At 48.6% G+C, this 22,388-nt stretch overlaps 1 protein-coding gene across 1 annotated transcript in view; it reads right to left on the bottom strand.

Moving 5' to 3' along the window:
* zgc:63863 (uncharacterized protein LOC393372 homolog) overlaps positions 1-14,343 on the bottom strand; it is a 42,568-nt gene extending 28,225 nt beyond the window's left edge. The window contains exons 1-3 of the mRNA XM_063044665.1: positions 14,137-14,343; positions 9,623-9,808; positions 4,389-4,469 (exon numbers count right to left, since the gene is read on the bottom strand). Of these exons, the coding sequence (XP_062900735.1) occupies positions 4,389-4,469; positions 9,623-9,808; positions 14,137-14,224 (355 nt within the window). The 5' untranslated portion in view covers positions 14,225-14,343. The remainder of the gene's footprint in view (positions 1-4,388; positions 4,470-9,622; positions 9,809-14,136) is intronic.
* Between the last annotated feature and the right edge of the window lie 8,045 nt (positions 14,344-22,388).

Here is a 22,388-nt window from a genome sequence, read left to right on the forward strand (position 1 = left end):
TAGTGGTGTTCCACAGCATTCTGTGTTGGGACCGTTTCTTTTTGTGCTGTATATCAATGATTTTGATGATGGAATAAATGGTTTTGCTGCTACGTTTGTAGATGATACAAAAATTGGTGGAGGGGCAGGTAGGCTACAGAACGACTTTGTGACGAGGTCCTGAATTACCCCTATGAACTGTGCTTTTGGGGAGGGGGGGAGAGTGGGGGAGGTTCAACACCAGACACCTTGTTAAAAAGAGAGAGAGAAAGAGAGGTGAAGACTGCTCACAGTTTGTTTATACTTTCTACAAGGACACTGGTAGCTTCCAAGTTCTTACAGAGAGAGAAGGGAGGAGCTGCTTGATGGACAGCTGGTGTTCAGCACGGTGAGATAAATAGAAGGTCAGCTGTTAGACCTACAGACACATGGTTTTGGACACTGAATGAGCTTTGTTGTATCCACAGAAAAGGTGGGCTTTCGAGGATCAATCAGTGGCTCTCACAGTGTGAAAAAGGTGTGACCGGTGGAGAGTTATTTGTGTGTTCAACCCTCGCCTGGGTTGATAATTCCACCACAGAAGAACAGTCCCCTTTGTTGTGGTCACGGTCAGTGACTTCCAAGGGATTTCGGAGGACAACGGGAAGATCGACGACGTCAGCTCACTTGAAGAACCAAACATCTCTCTCTCTTCATCACTACTCGACTCAATACCACGAACTGAACTAAACATCATCGTAAGACTATCTATTTACCCCTAGACTTGAAAAAGCTTGGTTTTCATATATTGCCATATAAAATCATTTCTAACCTGTTTGACTTATCTGCATTTATATTACTGTATTGTGTAGTTACTAATAAATATCATTAGTTAATAGCAATACTGAACTCCAAAGTGTTTTCTATTTCTGCTGGATCTTTAACCCGTCACAGGGTACGTGACAACTTAGATTAGGAGAATGGGCAAGAAAGTGGTAAGTGAAATACAATGTTGGAAAATGTATGGTCATGCAATCTGGTAGTAGAGATAAATGTGCAGACTATTTTCTAAATGGGGAGAAAATCCAATGGGACTTGAGAGTCCTTGTGCAGAACACCCTAAAGGTTAACTTGCAGGTAGAGTCAGTGGTGAGGAAGGCAAATGCAATGTCAGCATTCATTTCAGGAGGTCTAGAATACAAAAGCTAGGATGTGATGCTGAGGCTTTATAAGGCACTGGTGAGGCCTCACCTTGACTAGTGTAAACAGCTTTGGGCTCCTCATTTAAGAAAAGATGTGCTGGCATTGGAGATGGTTCAGAGGAGGTTCACAAGGATGATTCCAGGAATGAAAAGGTTATCATATGAGGAACGTTTGATGGCTCTAGGTCTGTACTCGCTGGAATTTAGAAGGATGAGGGGCGATCTCATTGAAACCTTTCAAATGTTGAAAGGCCTAGACAGAGTAGATGTGGAAAGGATGTTTCCCCTGGTTGGTGGAGTCACGGACAAGAGGGCACAGGCTCAGGATAGAGGGGCGCTCTTACAAAGCAGAGATGCGGAGAAATTTCTTTAGCCAGAGGTTGGTGAATTTGTAGAATTTATCACAGGCAGCTGTGAGGCCAGGTCATTGGGTGGATTGAAGGCAGAGATTGATAGGATCTTATTGGACATGGCATCAAAGGTTACAGGGAGAAGGCCGGGGAGTAGGGCTGAGAAGGCCGGGGGGGGGGGGGGGAATGGATCAGCCATGATTGAATGGCGGAGGAGACTCTGCACCCTTCACATCCATGGATCCAGACAGAATTGTCATTCAACCATACACATGAATACAGCCAAACAAAAGTGTAGTCACACACAGCACATGTAATTATGATAGCAGAAAAACATAAGTTACAAAAAATACATTAAATAATAATAATATAGCCCTAGTCCCTGAGTGTCATGGCCTGTTAATTGATGGTGCATGAATGTTGTCCTGGAGCCTTGCTTCTATAAGAATAGCCCACAACAGTTCCTTGCCTCAGTGCAGCTGCAGGTAAATTCAATCCAGCTGGTCTGCCACTGAGCAAACACAGGAGAGCAGCGCCAACAGGAAGTGCAAGCCTCCAACCCAGTGACACACAACCAGTTCCAGCAACTCCTTCCTCACGGCCACAACAAGCAAGCCCAAGGCACAAATGAGGCCTGGCCCCTATAGCACAACCGAGGCCACACAGCTCCCCTGCCACCAGTCTCACCAATACACCAGTGAATTGGCCTTACAGTTTTCCACACTGCCAATGTCCAACAGGGTCTTGCAATCACAAGGAAAATGTCCAAAGACAATCACCTATCACCTACTAGCCTGTCTCAACACTCTCCCTCCTCCACCTGTATCCCTCACACCACTCCCCAATCTAGTTCCACCTATCACCTACCAGCCTGTCTCAACACTTCCCCCTCCTCCACCTGCCCATCACATCCCACACCACTCCCCCAGTCTCGTTTCACCCATCATCTACCAGCTTTTCTCAACACTCTCCCTCCTCCACCTGGATCCCCCAAACCACTCCCCAATCCTATTCCATCTATCACCTACCAGTCCCCCTTCTTACCCCACCTTCTCCCTCTCAGTCCCAATACAGGGTTTCCACCCAAAGTGCTGGCAATTCCTGTCTACCCACAGATGCTGCTCAACACACCAATTTCCTCCAAGACATCCTTTATTGCTCTAGACATCAGCATCTGCAAACTCTTGCATCTCAAACTATAACCCATCTTCTAGTCCAAATGTCCAAGCACCAATTCCAATGATCCTAAAGCCCTACCCACTGCTTAGCTTTAGCTAAGCATTCATCTGCCTTATCGTCCTATTTTTAATTCTGACTAGCACGTGGTACAGGAAGTAACCTCCAGCTCCTGCTTTTCAACCTTCTGAATAACTCCCTAACTTCCCATGTGGCCAATTCCACATCCCAAACCTCCAAGTAAGAAGGCTTTCAAGACCATAAGATGTAGGAGAAAAATCAGGCCATTCAGCCTATTGAGTCTGGTCTGCCATTTGATATCCCCTCTCAACCCCATTCTCCTTCCTTTTCCCCGTAACCTTTGACACCTTTATTAATTAAGAACCTATGTAACCAATGACTTGGCCAACTGCAGCAATAAATTCCACAGATTCACCAACCTATGGCTGAAGAAATTAATCCTCATCCCTGTTCTAAAGGGATGTCCCTCAAAACTGAGGCTGTGCCTTCTGATCTTACACGTCCACACGTCTGCCCTGAATTCCTCGTTGGACTAGTGAGACTCTGGTATTCATGGCCAACCTCAGACTCAGCTACAGTGGCTCATTATACTCTGAGGGATGAATTACTCACTCCTGGTAATGGGATTCCTGAATCATCGAGAACCGTCCCTGTGAGTGCAACAGAGAACAGCGGGAATTCAGCAGCACCTATCAGGTGACCTAGACACAGTCTGTCTGTGTGGGCAACAACGTCCCTAGTCCCATTACACTGAGTGCTGGCGCTCCCCAAGGCCGTGTGCTCGTGCATTGCAGGATCCAGCTCAAACCATGTCACCAAGTTTGTGGATGACACAACAGCGGTTATCTTTATCAAGAATTTACCATCCATCAGGGACATTTATCAGCAGTGCGGAATACACAAGGCCTTTAGTATTGTTAAGGATCCCATCCATCCATCATCCTCTTTGACTTTCTACCATCAGGCAGGAGACTACAATGCATAAAAGCAAGAACCGTCAGGATAGGAAACAGTTTCTTTCCTCAGGCCATTAGGCTTCTGAACGTCATGTACACAGTGTCACTGGTTAATCTGTTCCATACCTTACAATATTTAACATTAATGCACTTTACTTTGTTACGTATGTGTGGTTCATTTGCAGATTTTATCCTTCCCTTCATAAAATATTGAGTGTTATGAGTACTACTGTGCTTCACACCCAGGTTCAGAAAACTTTGTCTCATTTCTACATACATTATACGGTTATACACTGGAGAAGGGAGTTCTGATTTTAAACCCCCACTGCCATACGGCCATACCCACTCATGGAGAAGGCTTTGGGAGTAAACCCCAAGGAAGAAATCTGGAGCCAGGGTCCCGAAGGCAGTTTGATGTTGTTTACAACTTCACTCCAGCAACCTCTGCGATGACACTGGTGCCAAGCTGTATCAGCACCTGCCCTTCCCTTGGACTACATCAGTGACGTGGAGAGGGGGAACCCGCTGCATGGGCAACAGCTGGTTCTTCAAATCTTCCCACCCAGGCTTGCGCCCTGGAAAGGAACCAGTCCACCAGAGGTGCAAACCCACGATCCCCTGTGATCGATGGCTGCCTACTACTACTACTACTATCATGTATATAGTTAATTGACAATAAATTTGACTTGACTTAAGTAGTGCAGGGTTAATCTTCACATACTCACCGTTTGGAAACCTGCGAAGAGACCGCTGTACATCCATGACAACCTGGCTGTAGTCTTTGTGACCTTCTCGTATGTCCTTGCCTTAAGAAAAATGAAATTAAATTTAACAACATATGCCAGTGATATTAAACCTGGGCACTGCAGATGAAGGGCCCAAAGCATTGTTGAGGATCCCTAACACCCATCCCACAATCTCTCTGACCCACTACTGTCAGGAAGGAGGTTCAGGAGCATCAGGATTAGGACTGCCAGACTGGGAGACTAATGGATACCCTGTCACTACTGAGGTCTCATCATTAGGACAGTGAGCAGTTTACAGTACAGTTTACCTGTGCTGCACATTAAAAGCATTTCAAATTTATTTTATTAACTTATTTATGGTAAGATTCTGTCTATGTGCTGTGTGGGATATGTTTTATGGATGCTCTGTGGTACAGAGGAACATTGTTTTGTTTAGCTGTATACAGTATATGTAAAGTCAGGTAACAATGAACATGAACTTGATCCTGAACCCAATTCTACAGGAGTATTTACAGCTCCCTGCACTCTTCCAACATGCCGGAACCTTTCCCAATTTGGCCAGAGACTTCTCTCTGTTCCCACCAACCATTCTCCTGTCTCACAACACTTTTACCTCTCTTTCCTACTTTCTGTTTCCATGCTCTAGGACTCTACAAATTCCATCCCCCACCCAATACTTTAAAGTTCAAAGTAAATTTATTGTGAATCATTTTCTTTCAGGCATTCACAACAGAACAAAGAAATACAATAGAACAGAATACAGTATTTGTCACCAAGTCAAAACTGCCATCATGGAGGCCCTGACGCAGAATCTTGACCAAACACATCAACCATCCACCAGCCTTCAGAATGGTGCCTGATCCACCGGTTTACTTATTTAGAGATACAGCACGGAACAGACCCTTCCAGTTCAATAAGTCACGCCACCCTGCTACCCACCGATTTAAACCTACACTAATCACAGGACAATTTACCATGACCAATTAACCTACTAACCTGCATGTCTTTGGAATGTGGAAGGAAACACATACAAACACACATACACACAGACAGGAAGAACGCACAAACCTCTCAGAGGACTCCAGAACTGAACACCAAAGTGAATTGAATACGATGCCCCAAGCCGTAATAGCAATGCTCTGATCACCATGCGACCGCAGCGCCCTTTTTGTCAGTAGGTCAGCCGGTCGCAGCAGCATACACTGGTAACCCCGGTTTAACTCTAGCCTAATCACAGACAAATTAAACCTGCCCAGTACTCTTTGAAATGTGTGAGGTAACTCATATGCTCATGGGAAGGATGTAAAAAAATTCTTACAAAGAACAAAGGCTCTGGAAGGCTCCGGGACCTCAAAGCTGTGAAATTGTTCATCCTTTTTTTTTGCTTTTAAAAATTTGCCCGTGTCAGGAGTTGGAAGTTTTAATATGGAGAGCACACAAGTTCGGATGAAGGATCCTGGACCTGAAATATTCACTTTTTGTTTCTCTTTCCACAGATGATGCAGGACCAGCATCTTCTGTTTTTATTTCAGATTCCCAGCGTCTGGAATTTCTTTCCATTTTCCAATTGACTTTTCTTGGAGAAGGCTATGGGAAAGTAAATGGAATTGTAATCGAAATTAACTATGAACCTTCTTTAGCCAGAGGGTGGTGAATCCGTGGAATTCATTGCCACAGGCAGCTGTGGAGACAAAGCTTTTGAGTATATTTAAAGTGGAGGTTGATAGGTTCTTGGTTAAAATCAAAGATTACAGAGAAGAGATCAGCCATGATGAAATGGAAGGTCATACTCGAAGAGCTAAATAGCCTAATTCTGCTCCTATATCTCATGGTCTTTTGCAACAACTGAATTTCCTCCCATTTCCAACTTCCATCCTATAGAACCGCAGAAAGAAAGCGCAAGAGTAGGTCATCCAAGCCCCTTCCAATTTCCACGTGACCAAAGCCAAACGTCCAAATTTCCCCTTCTTTCTCGCCTTAGTTTTTGAGCCTCAGAACAGTATCTAACTCCTTTGCGAATACGTTTAGTGATTAACGTTAATATGTTTTTGGTGGCAGAGGATTGCACAGATTCACCACTGAGAGAAGTCACTCATCTCAGTGCTATGTGGCATTCCCCTGAGCTTAGGCAGACTCCTAGTTCTTGTCTCTCCAATATCAGGGACATCTTTTCTATATATAACCTGTCCACTCCTATCAGAAACTTGTTGGTTTCTGAAAGAGTTACTCCAATTATGTTTCAGACTTATTTATCACATATACCAAAACATACAGTGAAAGGCATCACCAAAGCCCTGCACAAATGCAGCTAGATATAAGACCATAAAGACATAGAAGCTGAATTAGGCCACTCAGCCCATCGAGTCTGCTCCATCATTCAATCATGGCTAATTTATTATCCCTCTCAACCCCATTCTCCCACCTTCTCCCCATAACCTTTAACGCCCTGACCAATCAAGAACCTATCAACTTCCAGTTTAAATATACCCAATGACTAGGCCTCCACAGCCATCTGTGGCAATGAATTCTGCAGATTCACCACCTTCTGGCTAAAATAATTATTCCTCCTAATGTCTGTTCGAAAGGAACATCCTTGTATCTTGAGGTTGTGCCCGCTGGTCCTAGACACTCTCATGATTCTCGACACAGCCACTCTTGCTAAAGATAATTTTCCTCATCTCCGATCCTACACTCCCCCACTATAGGAAATATCCTCTCCACGTCCACTCTTCCAGGCCTTTCAATATTCAATGTGTTTTAATGAGATCCTCTGTCATTCTTCTAAAATCACACGAGTACAGGCAGAGAGCCATCAAACGATCCTCACATATTAACCCTTTCATTCACACCACATCCTTATCCCATACTCAAATCCTTGTTATGACTTACCCACTGCCCACTACACCGCTGGCGTTTAGGGTAGCAATGAAGGTCCTCTATCTCTGTCTGTCCTTGGCCACACAGACATTGAAGGATTCTTCATTGCTATTTATGTAACAATTACCCGTTAGGGCTGTTAGCTCTGAGCTGAACCCCCAAACCTGGAAGACCGGTGCACCACTCTTAGTCTGGCCTCTACCCTTTGACCTGCTTGGCATGGGTGCCCCTACCAAGAGCCAAAGTATAAAGCCCTGACTCCTGCCAACGTAGCTCCCCGGGTCACTGAGTTACGCAAGCCTCCAAACCACAACAAGGTTGTAGTCCCCTTGGAGGTTTTTTTTATGGCCTCCAAAACTGCATGCTACACCCATACACTTACTTTCCTCAACACACTGCACAATGGTATCCAGGACTCGCTGCACCATCCTCTTTCCCAACTTCCCACCATACAGATATCATCCACATCATACAGTATCGGCCATGAATTTGTCCACTGCTCTACTCGCTCTCCCCTCAGCACTGTGTGATTAGGCACAGCTCAAATGCCATCTATAAACTTGTCGACGAAACCACTGTTGTTGGTAAAATTTCAGATGGTGACAAGGAGTTGATAGGTCACCTGGTTGAGTGGTTTCACACCAACAACCTTGCAATCAATGTCAGTAAATCCAAGGGACTTCAGGAAGAGGAGGTCACAGAACACACCCCAATTTCACGAAGGGGTCAGCAGTGGAAAGAGTAAACAGCTTCAAGTTCCTGGACATCAACATCTCAGAGAATTTATCCTGCACCCAACACATTAATACAATCATGAAGAAGGTGCGCCCGTAGCTATATTTCATTTGGAGTTTGAGGAGATTTTCTGTGTCAAGCAAATTCCTGCAGATGCACTGAGGGGAGCACTCTGACTGGTTGCATCACCACCTCCCTGGTATGAAACTCCAATGCATGGGATTTGACAAAGTTGCAGAGCGTTGTGTTCTCAGCCAGCTCCATCATGGACACCAGCCTCCCCACCACTGAGGACATCCTCAAGAGGTGGTGCCTCAGGAAGGCGGCCTCCATCATTAGGGACCCTTATCACCCAGGACACGGCCTCCTCTCATTGCTACAATCGAGGAGGAGGTACAGGATTCTGAATACGCACAGTCAATGTTTTAGGGACAGCTTCTTCCCCTGTCAGATTCCTGAAATGACAGTGAACCCATGAACACTAGCTCACTATTCCTCTTTTGCACTGTACTGCTGTCATAAAACAACAAAGTGCACAACACCGCAAATAAGCCTGGTTTTGATTCTTCATCAAACGTTGGAAATCGCACTGGAACTTTCCTCTATCCTCTCACAGAAGAGTGGAGTGCAGGAACAGGCCCTTTGGCCCACAAGGTCTGTGCCAACCAGGATGGCAAATTAAACTAAACCTATTCCCTGCACATGATACACATCCCTCCATGTTCATGTTCCCGTCCAAATGCCTCTGGAATACCACCATCATGTCTGCCTCCACCCCTCCCCGGCAGTTTGTTCAGCTCCCTCAGTAAAAAAAAAAAATCTTGTCCTACAAAATATCCACCTTGCCTTAAATCTATGCCATCTAGTATTTGACATTTCTACCCTAGGAAAAAGATAAACTGTCTGTTCAATCTATGCCTCTCAATTTTGTAAACCACTATCAGGTCTCCCCTTAGCCTCCAATGTCTGTTAACTTGCTGTGTCTCAAAATAAAATAAAAACTCAAATTTGTCCAACTTCCCCTTATAGGTAATAGTCTCTCTTTAAAGACTCCATATACGTCCTGCAATGAAGCAAAAAGAATAGCTCACAATACTCCAAATGTGACCTAACTAAAATTTCAGATATAACTTCCCAACTTTTAAACTCAATGCTTCAATGGATGAAGAGTCTTCTTTACTCCCTATCCACTTGTTGAGTCATAAAGCAATACAGGCCCTTTGGCCCAACCAGTGCATGCTAACCATGGTGCCCACCCAGCTAGTCCCGATTTCCTGCATTTGGCCCATATACCTCTAAACCAGCAGTTCACAACCTTTTTATGTCACAGACCAAAACCATAAACCAAGGGGTCTGTGAAACCCAGGCTGGGAACCCCTGCTCTAAACACTGCCCTTCCAACGAGTGGATTAGTGTCGCAGCAACAACCTGGCACTCGACGTCAGCAAGACAAAAGAGCTGATTGTGGACTTCAGGAAGGGCAAGGTGAAGGAACACATACCAATCCTCATAGTGATGGGACTAGTGTTTAAAATTAATACAGGGAATGCTAGACTGAGAAAAAAAACACAACTCAGTGAGTGTCCCAATCACCAGCTTACTTGGCTTTGGAGGGAGGTCGTAAACATTCACATTGAGCAGCTTTGGCCAGACCTTCCTGCGGATCTCATCGGTCAGCAGGCCACCCTCACTGACTGCACACTGCCGTAGAGTCCTCACGTCCACTGGGTCATCATTCAGAGCCTGATGAATAGCCAGCAGCTTCTTCTTCTTCTTCGATTCAACTTCTGTCAGGTGAAGAACAGAGGGAGAGAATTTGAGAAAAGCACACCTGTGGTGACGTGTGAGACCTTGTGACCTTGTAGAGTCATAGAGTGCAGCATTGAAGCAGTCGGCCCAACTGGTTCATGCCAACCACAGCACCTCCCTACTGGAATCCCAGTTGCCCATGTTCAGCCCACAACCTTCCTCTGTCTACCTATCCAAATGCCTCTTATAAGTTGCAGCTGGAGCCACTTTAAGCACTTCCTCTGGTAGCTCATTCCAGGTACTTGCCCTCCTTTGAGTAAAGAAGTTAACTCCCTTACTTTGTATCTGAGCCCTCAAACTTTGGACTCCCCATCCTTAGCTAAAAGACTATGACTATCCCTTATTCATATCCCTCGATTTTATAAACTTTTGTGAGGGTTGACGGAGAAGAACTTTGAACCTTGGTGTGATGCAAAAGATAATGGTGCTGGAGGATTATTCTTCAGAGTGGAGGTACCCTTTAGGCAGGGATCAGTGCTGGGTGTTCTGGGGTTCATCACTTATATTTACAATGTGGCTGGCAACTCTGCCAGGGATGGTCCCAAGCCCGGCTACGAAAGAAAGGTTGGGCACGAGGGCTAGCAATCACAACCTTATCCAGTAAAACCCCAGAGCTACAGAAACGCAAAAAAGCACCAGGACCTCATCCCAGGAAGAGGAAGGATCTTCGAAGACGGACTACACCTGGGGACAACTTGAAAGACTGGCCCAGGATATAGGACTTTGGCTAGCTGCTATCCCAATAGGGGCAATGGGCTAAAGAAGACAGCAGTGTAGCAGCTAGCATAACAGTTTACTGGGCCAGTGATACAGGTTCAATTCACTCTGCTGGCTTGCAAGTTTGGACTGCGTGGGTTTCCTGAGGGTGATCTGGTTTCCTCCCAACTCTCAAAGACCATAGGGTTAGTAAATTGTGGGCACGCTACATTGGCACGGGAAAAAAAATGGATGACACTTGCGGGCTGCCCCCAGCACATCCTTGGGACTGTATTGATCATTGATGCAAAGACACATTTTTCTGTAAACCAACCCCAATTTGACAATAACAATTGAAATTGATGATAGAGTAGAGAGTGAATAGGATTATTTAAGATTACAGCAGGAACTGGACCACCAGGGTCAGGAATGGTACAGAGATTCTAATTCAGATAAAGGCGAGGATAAATGACAACCAAACATCTCCCTCCCATCCCACCTCTCCCCCCATCCCCTCCTCCTCTCCCTCTCCCCTCTCCCATCCCCTCCTCTCCCCTCCCCATCCCCTCCTCTCCCTCTCCCCCTCCCCTATCCCCTCCTCCTCTCCCTCTCCCCTCCCCCATCCCCTCCTCTCCCTCTCCCCTCCCCCATCCCCTCCTCTCCCTCTCCCCTCCCCATCCCCTCCTCTCCCTCTCCCCTCCCCCATCCCCTCCTCTCCCTCTCCCCATCCCCTCCTCTCCCTCTCCCCTCCCCATCCCCTCCTCTCCCTCTCCCCTCCCCATCCCCTCCTCCTCTCTCCCTATCCCCTCCTCCTCTCCCCATCCCCTCCTCCTCTCCCCATCCCCATCCCCTCCTCCTCTCCCCTATCCCCCATCCCCTCCTCCTCTCCCCTATCCCCCATCCCCTCCTCCTCTCCCCTATCCCCCATCCCCTCCTCCTCTCCCCTATCCCCCATCCCCTCCTCCTCTCCCCTATCCCCCATCCCCTCCTCCTCTCCCCTATCCCCCATCCGCTCCTCCTCCTCTCCCCTATCCCCCATCCGCTCCTCCTCCTCTCCCTCTCCCCCATCCCCTCCTCCTCCTCTCCCTCTCCCCCATCCCCTCCTCCTCCTCTCCCTCTCCCCCATCCCCTCCTCCTCCTCTCCCTCTCCCCATCCCCTCCTCCTCCTCTCCCTCTCCCCATCCCCTCCTCCTCCTCTCCCTCTCCCCCATCCCCTCCTCCTCCTCTCCCTCTCCCCCATCCCCTCCTCCTCCTCTCCCTCTCCCCCATCCCCTCCTCCTCCTCTCCCTCTCCCCATCCCCTCCTCCTCCTCTCCCTCTCCCCCATCCCCTCCTCCTCCTCTCCCTCTCCCCATCCCCTCCTCCTCTCCCTCTCCCCATCCCCTCCTCCTCTCCCTCTCCCCATCCCCTCCTCCTCTCCCTCTCCCCATCCCCTCCTCCTCTCCCTCTCCCCATCCCCTCCTCCTCTCCCTCTCCCCCATCCCCTCCTCCTCTCCCTCTCCCCCATCCCCTCCTCCTCTCCCTCTCCCCATCCCCTCCTCCTCTCCCTCTCCCCATCCCCTCCTCTCCCCCATCCCCTCCTCCTCTCCCTCTCCCCCATCCCCTCCTCCTCTCCCTCTCCCCCATCCCCTCCTCCTCTCCCTCTCCCCCATCCCCTCCTCCTCTCCCTCTCCCCATCCCCTCCTCCTCTCCCTCTCCCCCATCCCCTCCTCCTCTCCCTCTCCCCCATCCCCTCCTCCTCTCCCTCTCCCCCATCCCCTCCTCTCCCTCTCCCCCATCCCCTCCTCCTCTCCCTCCTCCTCTCCCTCATCCCCTCCTCCTCTCCCCATCCCCTCCTCCTCTCCCTCTCCTCCCTCCCCTCCTCCTCTCCCTCTCCCCCCTCCCCTCCCTCTCCTCCCTCCCCTCCCTCTCCTCCCTCTCCCCCTCTCCCCCCTCTCCCTCTCCCCCTCCTCTCCCTCTCCTCTCCCTCTCCCCCATCCCCTCCTCCTCTCCCTCTCCCCCATCCCCTCCTCCTCTCCCTCTCCCCCATCCCCTCCTCCTCTCCCTCTCCCCATCCCCTCCTCCTCTCCCTCTCCCCTATACCCTCCTCCTCTCCCTCTCCCCTATACCCTCCTCCTCCTCTCCCCTCCTCCTCTCCCTCTCTCCTCTCCCCCTATCCCCTCCTCCTCTCCCTCTCCCCCTATCCCCTCCCTCTCCCCTATCCCCTCCCTCTCCCCTATCCCCTCCTCCTCTCCCCTATCCCCTCCTCCTCTCCCCTATCCCCTCCTCCTCTCCCCTATCCCCTCCTCCTCTCCCCTATCCCCCCTATTCCCTCCTCTCCCTCTCCCCCCTATCCCCTCCTCTCCCTCTCCCCCCTATCCCCTCCTCCTCTCCCTCTCCCCCCTATCCCCTCCTCCTCTCCCTCTCCCCCCTATCCCCTCCTCCTCTCCCTCTCCCCCCTATCCCCTCCTCCTCTCCCTCTCCCCCCTATCCCCTCCTCCTCTCCCTCTCCCCCCTATCCCCTCCTCCTCTCCCTCTCCCCCCTATCCCCTCCTCCTCTCCCTCTCCCCCCTATCCCCTCCTCCTCTCCCTCTCCCCCCTATCCCCTCCTCCTCTCCCTCTCCCCCCTATCCCCTCCTCCTCTCCCTCTCCCCCCTATCCCCTCCTCCTCTCCCTCTCCCCCTATCCCCTCCTCCTCTCCCTCTCCCCCCTATCCCCTCCTCCTCTCCCTCTCCCCCCTATCCCCTCCTCCTCTCCCTCTCCCCCCTATCCCCTCCTCCTCTCCCTCTCCCCCCTATCCCCTCCTCCTCTCCCTCTCCCCCCTATCCCCTCCTCCTCTCCCTCTCCCCCCTATCCCCTCCTCCTCTCCCCCCTATCCCCTCCTCCTCTCCCCCCTATCCCCTCCTCCTCTCCCTCTCCCCCTATCCCCTCCTCCTCTCCCTCTCCCCCTATCCCCTCCTCCTCTCCCTCTCCCCCTATCCCCTCCTCCTCTCCCTCTCCCCCTATCCCCTCCTCCTCTCCCTCTCCCCCTATCCCCTCCTCCTCTCCCTCTCCCCCTATCCCCTCCTCCTCTCCCTCTCCCCCTATCCCCTCCTCCTCTCCCTCTCCCCCTATCCCCTCCTCCTCTCCCTCTCCCCCTATCCCCTCCTCCTCTCCCTCTCCCCCTATCCCCTCCTCCTCTCCCTCTCCCCCTATCCCCTCCTCCTCTCCCTCTCCCCCTATCCCCTCCTCCTCTCCCTCTCCCCCTATCCCCTCCTCCTCTCCCTCTCCCCCTATCCCCTCCTCCTCTCCCTCTCCCCCTATCCCCTCCTCCTCTCCCTCTCCCCCTATCCCCTCCTCCTCTCCCTCTCCCCCTATCCCCTCCTCCTCTCCCTCTCCCCCTATCCCCTCCTCCTCTCCCTCTCCCCCCTATCCCCTCCTCCTCTCCCTCTCCCCCTATCCCCTCCTCCACTCCCTCTCCCCCTCCTCCTCTCCCCCATCCCCTCCTCCTCTCCCCCCATCCCCTCCTCCTCTCCCTCTCCCCCCTATCCCCTCCTCCTCTCCCTCCCCCCACGGTTCCTCTCCCCTCCTCCCGCCCCCTTGCCCAGGTGCCCCGTTGCCCGAGGGCCGCTAATGACGTCAGGAGCGCCTACCTGCGCCGCCCCGCCGAGCTCCGCTCTGGCCGTTACCGACCGCCTCCCGCCCGCTCACACTCGGCCGCCTGCTCCTGCGGCCGCTCATGGTGCCTACCGTATTGGCCTGAGCGTCAGCGATCCGCCGAGCACCCCCGCCGCCAGTTCAGCAGCAGCAGCGGCGACGCCATCTCTCACCTCCCGTTACCGGCTCCGTCGGCGGCCTCAACCCGCTCCGCCCCTCTGCCGCCGTCTGATTGGTCTACTTCTGACCAATCCGCGCCAAGCGTCTGGGCCAGCCTCGACGTTCTCTATGTTGATTCCTTTATATGGGTGTCAATCATTATCCGTCGCACCGCCCCTTTGTGTTGCGTGTCGCCCTGGGTTTCTCGGAAACGTGGTGTTTCTCAATGTGAGTCCGGGGAGATCTCAGGGGAACATCGAAAATAAACAGTTATTTTGCATTACTCTTCAGTGATAATTTGGAATTGATTTATTATCACATGTACAATGAAAAGCTTGTCTTGCATCCCGATCTTTCCCCGGTGCGTTGAGGTAAACTACAGAAGAATACAGAATAGAAGTGCAATATTTGGATGTATTGAACATAACCCACAGAAATGGCCTTGCTCAGAGCAATAATTAACCTGCACAGCTGTAAAAATAAAATAGAGGGAACTTTGACTACTATTCAATGCAGTAACCAACAGAATCAACAAACTCATTCGTAAGGCCAGTGATGTTGTGGGGATGGAACTGGACTCTCTGACGGTGGTGTCTGAAAAGAGGATGCTGTCCAAGTTGCATGCCATCTTGGACAATGTCTCCCATCCACTACATAATGTACTGGGTGGGCACAGGAGTACATTCAGCCAGAGACTCATTCCACCGAGATGCAACACAGAGCGTCATAGGAAGTCATTCCTGCCTGTGGCCATCAAACTTTACAACTCCTCCCTTGGAGGGTCAGACACCCTGAGCCAATAGGCCGGTCCTGGACTTAATTCATAATTTACTGGCATAATTTACATATTACTATTTAATTATTTATGGTTTTATTACTATTTAATTATTTATGGAGCAACTGTAACGAAAACCAATTTCCCCCGGGATCAATAAAGTATGACTATGACTATGACTAGTAACTGTCCAAACACCCCTTAAGCATTGTTACTGTTCAGAATCAGGTTGTCACTGACATAAGTCATGACTGTTTCAGCTCCTGGCGTTTATTTCAGACACCAACTATTCGTCGTGTGACAATGTTGCCCCTCAGGTCCAAATTTAAACCCTCCTCTCTCCTTAGGAATGCACCCTACACCAAGAAACAGGCACATGTGCCCCTCATAACTTTACACACTTCCATCATTTCACCCCTCAGCTTCTGAGAACCGAGGGTATCCAGTCTCTAGATTATAACTAAAGCTCTCCAATCTAGGCAACGTTAACTCTAATTTTTATTTTTACAGCTGCGCGGACCAACCATTGCTCTGAGCAGGACTTTTTCACACGCCTAGAAACTGCGTGGCACTTTATTGAAACATTAATTCCAGCTGTGCAGCAGCAAAGGCTGTGCACGGGAGCATTGCAGTTACAGCACGGCCACACAGCTTAGGGGGAATGGTGTCACTTGAGTTGAGTATAATGTTCTCCTCAGGGCTGTCCATTGGTGGGTCTTCAGGGGCCACAGATTCTGATGCAGTGTGGGTCATGTAAGTGCTGGCTGTGGTTAGTGGTTGGGTCTTTCAGATTTTCGCTTGTTCTCTGCGGCAAAATGGAGGCCGCTCCCCCCCAGTGCAGCCCCCTCTTGAACAGTGTTACGAACCTGCAGGTTTTGTTTGCTGTGGACTGTCACTTTAAAAGAGAGCTTCAGTGAGGCAGGACTATGATGTTCACTGACTGGCTCGCAGCTTGTTTACCTTTAAAAACAAGGACACAGACAGTCACGGTCAGAAGTCAGGAGAGAGAGAGAGAGAGAGGAGCGAACCTGAAAAAGAGTAGCAGCTCCAGCTTGTCGAAGCTGGGGATTTGAAACTCTGCTATACCCACAAGGGTGGGTTGATCATCGATCCAGGGCACATCAAATGTGTGGCTGTCACTTCGTATAATCCATAGGAGTGGATTAAGGAATGTCCTGTGGGACCACTCGAAGTTAACCCTGGCCTGGGTATGTTATGTGTTAACCTCTTGAAGACAACATCCCTGTGACAGATCACTCTGGTGGTAACTTGTACGTGGATTTGGAACGGCTCGACGGAGGATCTTCGACAACTGATATTTATTAATTACCATCATGGAACCTGTGGAATTCGACGTAATTGCTTTCTCTCTATGTTTCACCCTGCATTACAAATAGCTCTCTCTTACTATTTATTCTGTGGATGAACTGAACTTTCATACTTTACCATCTCAAGACTTTAAGCCTTGTTCCCTCGAGCTCAATATTTTTGGAGTTATATTTACACAAATACACAGAACACTGTTAACTTTTGTTTATCTTGGTTAAGTTGCTAAATTATAAGTAGATACTAATAAAGATAGTGGGTTTAACGTCAAAACCAAACTCCAGTGTGAACTCTGTTGCTGCTGGTTTGCTTCTAAAACATTACAATTCGTAACAACACACATAAAAGTTGCTGGTGAACGCAGCAGGCCAGGCAGCATCTCTAGGAAGAGGTATGGTCGATGTTTCAGGCCGAGACCCTTCGTCAGGACTAACTGAAGGAAGAGTTAGTAAGAGACTCGAAAGTGGGAGGGGGAGGGGGAGATCCAAAATGATAGGAGAAGACAGGAGGGGGAGGGATGGAGCCAAGAGCTGGACAGGTGATTGGCAAAAGGGATATGAGAGGATCATGGGACAGGAGGCCTAGGGAGAAGGAAAAGGGGGAGGAGGGAAAACCCAGAGGATGGGCAAGGGGTATAGTCAGAGGGACAGAGGGAGAAAAAGGAGAGAGAGGAAAAAAGAATACATATAAATAAATAACGGATGGGGTACAAGGGGGAGGTGGGGCATTAGCGGAAGTTTGAGAAGTCAATGTTCATGCCATCCGGTTGGAGGCTATCCAGACGGAATATAAGGTGTTGTTCCTCCAACCTGAGTGTGACTTCATCTTTACAGTAGAGTCTCCAATGAAAGAAATACAGAGAATTGTAGACTCGTGGACATAACCCTCCACTGTATCAAGGAGTTCTTTAAGGAGCGGAGGCTCAAGACGGGAGCAACCATTATTAAGGACTCTCACCATAAAGGACAGGCCCTCTCACATTACTACCACCGGGGAGGAAGTATGAGAGCCTGAAGATGCACACTCAATGATTCAGGAACAGCTTTCCCTCCCTCTACCATCAAATTTCTGAACAGTCCATGGACACATGAACACTGCCTCATTATTCACCTTTTGTGCTATTTACTTTTCTAACTTACAAAAATTCAAAGCTCAAGTTTAAAGTAAATTTATTATCAAAATACGATCATAGAAACTGTACAAATTGAAAAGGAGGAGGTGCTTGCTATCTTGAGGAAAATTAAAGTCGATAAATCCCCAGGACCTGACAGGGTGTTCCCTCGGACCTTGGAGGAAACTAGTGTTGAGATTGCAGGGGCCCTGGCAGATATATTTAAAATGTCGCTGTCTACAGGAGAGGTGCCGGAGGATTGGAGAGTGGCTCATGTTGTTCCGTTGTTTAAAAAAGGATTGAAAGGTAATCCGGGAAATTATAGGCTGTTAAATTTGACGTCGATAGTGGGTAAGTTATTGGAGGGAGTACTAAGAGACAGAATCTACAAGCATTTGGATAGACAGGGACTTATTAGGGAGAGTCAACGTGGCTTTGTGCGTGGTAGGTCATGTTTGACCAATCTATTGGAGTTTTCCGAGGAGGTTACCAGGAAAATGGATGAAGGGAAGGCAGTGGATATTGTCTACATGGACTTCAGTATTCCTTTGACAAGGTCCCGCATGGGAGGTTAGTTAGGAAAATTCAGTCGCTAGGTATACATGGAGAGGTGGTAAATTGGATTAGACATTGGCTCAATGGAAGAAGCCAAAGAGTGATAGTAGAGAATTGCTTCTCAGAATGGAGACCTGTGACTAGTGGTGTGCCACAGGGATCAGTGCTGGGTCCATTGTTATTTGTCATCTATATCGACGATCTGGATAATTATGTGGTAAAGTGGATCAGCAAATTTGCTGATGATACAAAGATTGGAGGTGTGGTAGACAGTGAGGAAGGTTTTCAAAGCTTGCAGAGGGACTTGGACCAGCTGGAAAAATGGGCTTAAAAATGGCAGATGGAGTTTAATACAGACAAGTGTGAGGTATTGCACTTTGGAAGGACAAACATACAGGGTAAATGGTAAGGCACTGAGAAGTGCAGTAGAACAGAGGGATCTGGGAATACAGATACAAAATTCCCTAAAAGTGTCGTCACATGTAGATAGGGCTGTAAAGAGAGCTTTTGGTACATTGGCCTTTATTAATCAAAGTATTGAGTATAAGAGCTGGAATGTTATGATGAGGCTGTATAAGGCATTTGTGAGGCTGAATCTCGAGTATTGTACATCAAAGTTGCTGGTGAACGCAGCAGGCCAGGCAACATCTCTAGGAAGAAGTACAGTCAACGTTTCAGGCCGAGACCCTTCGTCAGGACTAACTGAAGGAAGAGTGAGTAAGGGATTTGAAAGTTGGAGGGGGAAGGGGAGTCCTGACGAAGGGTCTCAGCCTGAAACGTCGACTGTACCTCTTCCTAGAGATGCTGCCTGGCCTGCTGCGTTCACCAGCAACTTCGATGTGTGTTGCTTGAATTTCCAGCATCTGCAGAATTCCTGTTGTTCTCAAGTATTGTGTTCAGTTTTGGTCACCAACTTACAAGAAGGATATTAATAAGGCTGAAAGAGTGCAGAGAAGGTTTACAAGGATGTTGCCGGGGCTTGAGAAACTCAGTTACAGAGAAAGGTTGAATAGATTAGGACTTTATTCCCTGGAGCGTAGAAGAATGAGGGGAGATTTGATAGAGCTATATAAAATTATAATGGGTATAGATAGAGTGAATGCAAGCAGGCTTTTTCCACTGAGGCAAGGGGAGAAAAAAACCAGAGGACATGGGTTAAGGGTGAGGGGGGGAAAGTCTAAAGGGAACATGAGGGGGGGGGGCTTCTTCACACAGAGAGTGGTGGGAGTGTGGAATAAGCTGCCAGATGAGGTGGTAAATGTAGGTTCTTTTTTTAACATTTAAGAATAAATTGGACAGGTACATGGATGGGAGGTGTATGGAGGGATATGGTCCGTGTGCAGGTCAGTGGGACTAGGCAGAAAATAGTTCGGCACAGCCAAGAAGGGCCAAAAGGCCTGTTTCTGTGCTGTAGTTTCTATGTCACGCTGTACTACCTTGAGATTCATTTTCTTGCGGGCATTCACAGTAGAACAAATAAATACAATAGAATCAATGTAAAATTACACAAAATGACCGACAAACAACCAACATGCAAAAGACAAATTGTGTAAATACAAACAAACAAACAAATAAATATATAAATAATACTGAGAACATGAGTTATAGAGTCCTTGAAAATGAGTCCATCGGTTGTGGAATCAGTTCAGCGTTGAGGTGAGTGAAGTTATCCGGGCTGGCTATAATTAGATGGTGTGGGACCTGAGGCCTCTGCACCTCCTTCAACAGGAGCCTTTGGTCCCACGTCATCATTTATAGTCATTGTTTGTCCTGGATTGTGCTGCTGCTCCTAAAAATTGATAACATATAGCGTATCTTCATCAAGCGCCTCCGCTCCATCCACAAAAAGCAGAATCTCCAGCGGCCAAGCATTTTAATTCCCATTCCTGTTCGGACATCTCGGTCCATGGCCTACTCTTGTGCCACGAGGAGGCATCCATCAGGGTGGAGGAACAACACCTTACGTTCCATCTGAGTAGCCTCCAACCTGATGGCGAGAACATCGATTTCTCAAACTTCCAGTAAAAATATTTTTCCCTCCCCCTCCCCTCGTCTTCTATTCCCTACTCTGACCTCTTACCTCTTCTCACCTGCCTATCACCTCCCCGGGTCCCCTACTCCTTCCCATTCTCCTGTGGTCCACTCTCCTCTCCTATCAGATTCCTTCCTCTCCAGCCCTTTACCTTCCCCTCCTACTTCACCTAGCACCCTCCAGCTATCCTACGTCCCCTCCCCACCCTTTCATTCTGGTGTTTTCCCCCTTTCATTTCGGGAGTGCAGTGTTATGTGCTTCACTGGAACGGGGCTGCACGAGGACATTCCCGATCAAAACTTCTCCATGGATGGCTTCCAGACGGTTCGGGCTGACCGGAAGTGCACTGAGAGTGGTAAGCGTAAAGGAGTTGGGTGCTTACTGATCTGGTTAACAACAGATGGTGCAATCCAGGTCATATTACGATCGATGAACGTGTTTGTGGACCGGATATTGAACTTTTTCCTGTGGACTTCGGCCACATCCATCGAGATACAACAGTGGACAGCGTGGGAGGTCGTTCCTGCCTGTGGCCATTGAACGTGCAGCTCCTCCCTTGGAGGGTCAGACACCCTGAGCCAATAGGCTGGTCCTGGACTTATTTTCCATCTGGCATAGTTTGCATTTGGTTGTTTGATTGTTGGTGGTTTTTGTATTGCTATATTTATGCTCTATTCTTGGTTGGTGCGGCTGTAACAAAACCCAATTTCCCTCGGGATCAATAAAGTATATCTATCTATCTAACCCTGGTGAAGGACCTCAGCCCAAAACATCAACTCTTTATTCCTCTTCGTAGATGCTGCTTGGCCTGCGGAGCTCCCGCAGCATTTTGTGTGTGGTGCTTTGGATTTCCAGCACCTGCAGAATGTCTTGTGTTTATAACACATATCAGTGATACTAAACCTCATTCTGATTCTGACCATGGGAAAACTTCCAGCACCATCAAAGTTAAGTTTTTATGATGCAAAAGGGAAGTTGCAAACTTATTTAGCATAGGAGTGGAAACCTCAAAGGATTTCAGGAAGGAGCAAAGTAGAAATTGAAGAAATCGAACAAAGTCAGGCAATAAAGGAAATCGCAGTCCTGAAAAATTTAAATATTTAAAGGACAGAATGAAGCATGTCTGTTTGAATGATCACCAAGGTAAATTAGTTAATGGCAGAGGTAGAAAGGAAAGGACATGATTTTACTGTCATTACAGAAATGTGGCTGTAGGGTGACCCGAACTAGGATCTAAATATTCCAGGAGATTTGACTTCTAAGGAGGACAGACGTACTGAAAAAGTAGGTGATATCACACTATTAATAACCAGCGCAGTGGTGAGAAATGATCTTGACAAGTTGCTTACCTGTGCTGGTAGAACTTGCCCGCGTTTGGCCTGCACCTCTCTAACCCTTTCCTATTCATGAGCAACACTCTAAAAGCTGGAGGAAGAACTCAGCGGCCCAGGCAGCGTTTGTGCAGGGGAATGGACAGTCACGTTTTGGGTTGAGAACCATTTTCCTGTCTATGTACATGTCCAAGTGGCTTTTGTGTCATAACTGTACCCACCTCTACTGCTTCTTGTTCCGCACACCCACCACCCTCTATGAGAAAAAGTTACCACTTGATCTCTCCTACACCTTAAGAGCAGAAAATCTAGGAGCAGAATTAGGCTATTTGGCCCTTTGAGTCTGCTCCATCATTTCATCACGGCGAATCCATTTTCCCTCTCAGCCCCAGTCTCATGTCTTCTCCCGTATCCCTTCATGCCCTGACTAATCAAGTATCTATTGACCTCTGCCTTAAATATGCATAAAGACTTGTCCTCCACAGCTGCCTGTGGCAAAGAATTCCACAGATTCACCATTCTCTGGTTAAAGAAATTCCTCCTCATCTCCATTCTTAAAGGACACCCCTCTATTCTGAGGCTGTGTCCTCTGGTCTAAGACTCTCCCACCAATGGAAACTTCCCCTCCACATCCACTCTTTCAACGTTCAATAGGTTTCAAAGAGGTTACCCCTCATTCTTCCGAATTCCTGTGAGTACAGGCCTAGAGCCATCAAACACTCTTCATACAACAAGCTATTCAATCCTGGAATCATCTTCATAGTGTAGTGGTTAGTGGAGCGCTATTACAGTGCCAGAAACCCACATACCAAAGATATAAGGGTCAGTAGTGTGGTAAACCATATATATGTTGTAACTGGGTTAACTGTCTGGACACGCCCCTCTGCTGACTGCCCCTGTGGCTCCTCCCACAGTTTCCTGTATAAAAGTGTTCGCCTTGCCCCTCCCCCTCAGTCCGG

This window comes from Mobula hypostoma, chromosome 3, assembly GCF_963921235.1.
Source record: "Mobula hypostoma chromosome 3, sMobHyp1.1, whole genome shotgun sequence".
NCBI classification, from domain to species: Eukaryota; Metazoa; Chordata; class Chondrichthyes; order Myliobatiformes; family Myliobatidae; genus Mobula; species Mobula hypostoma.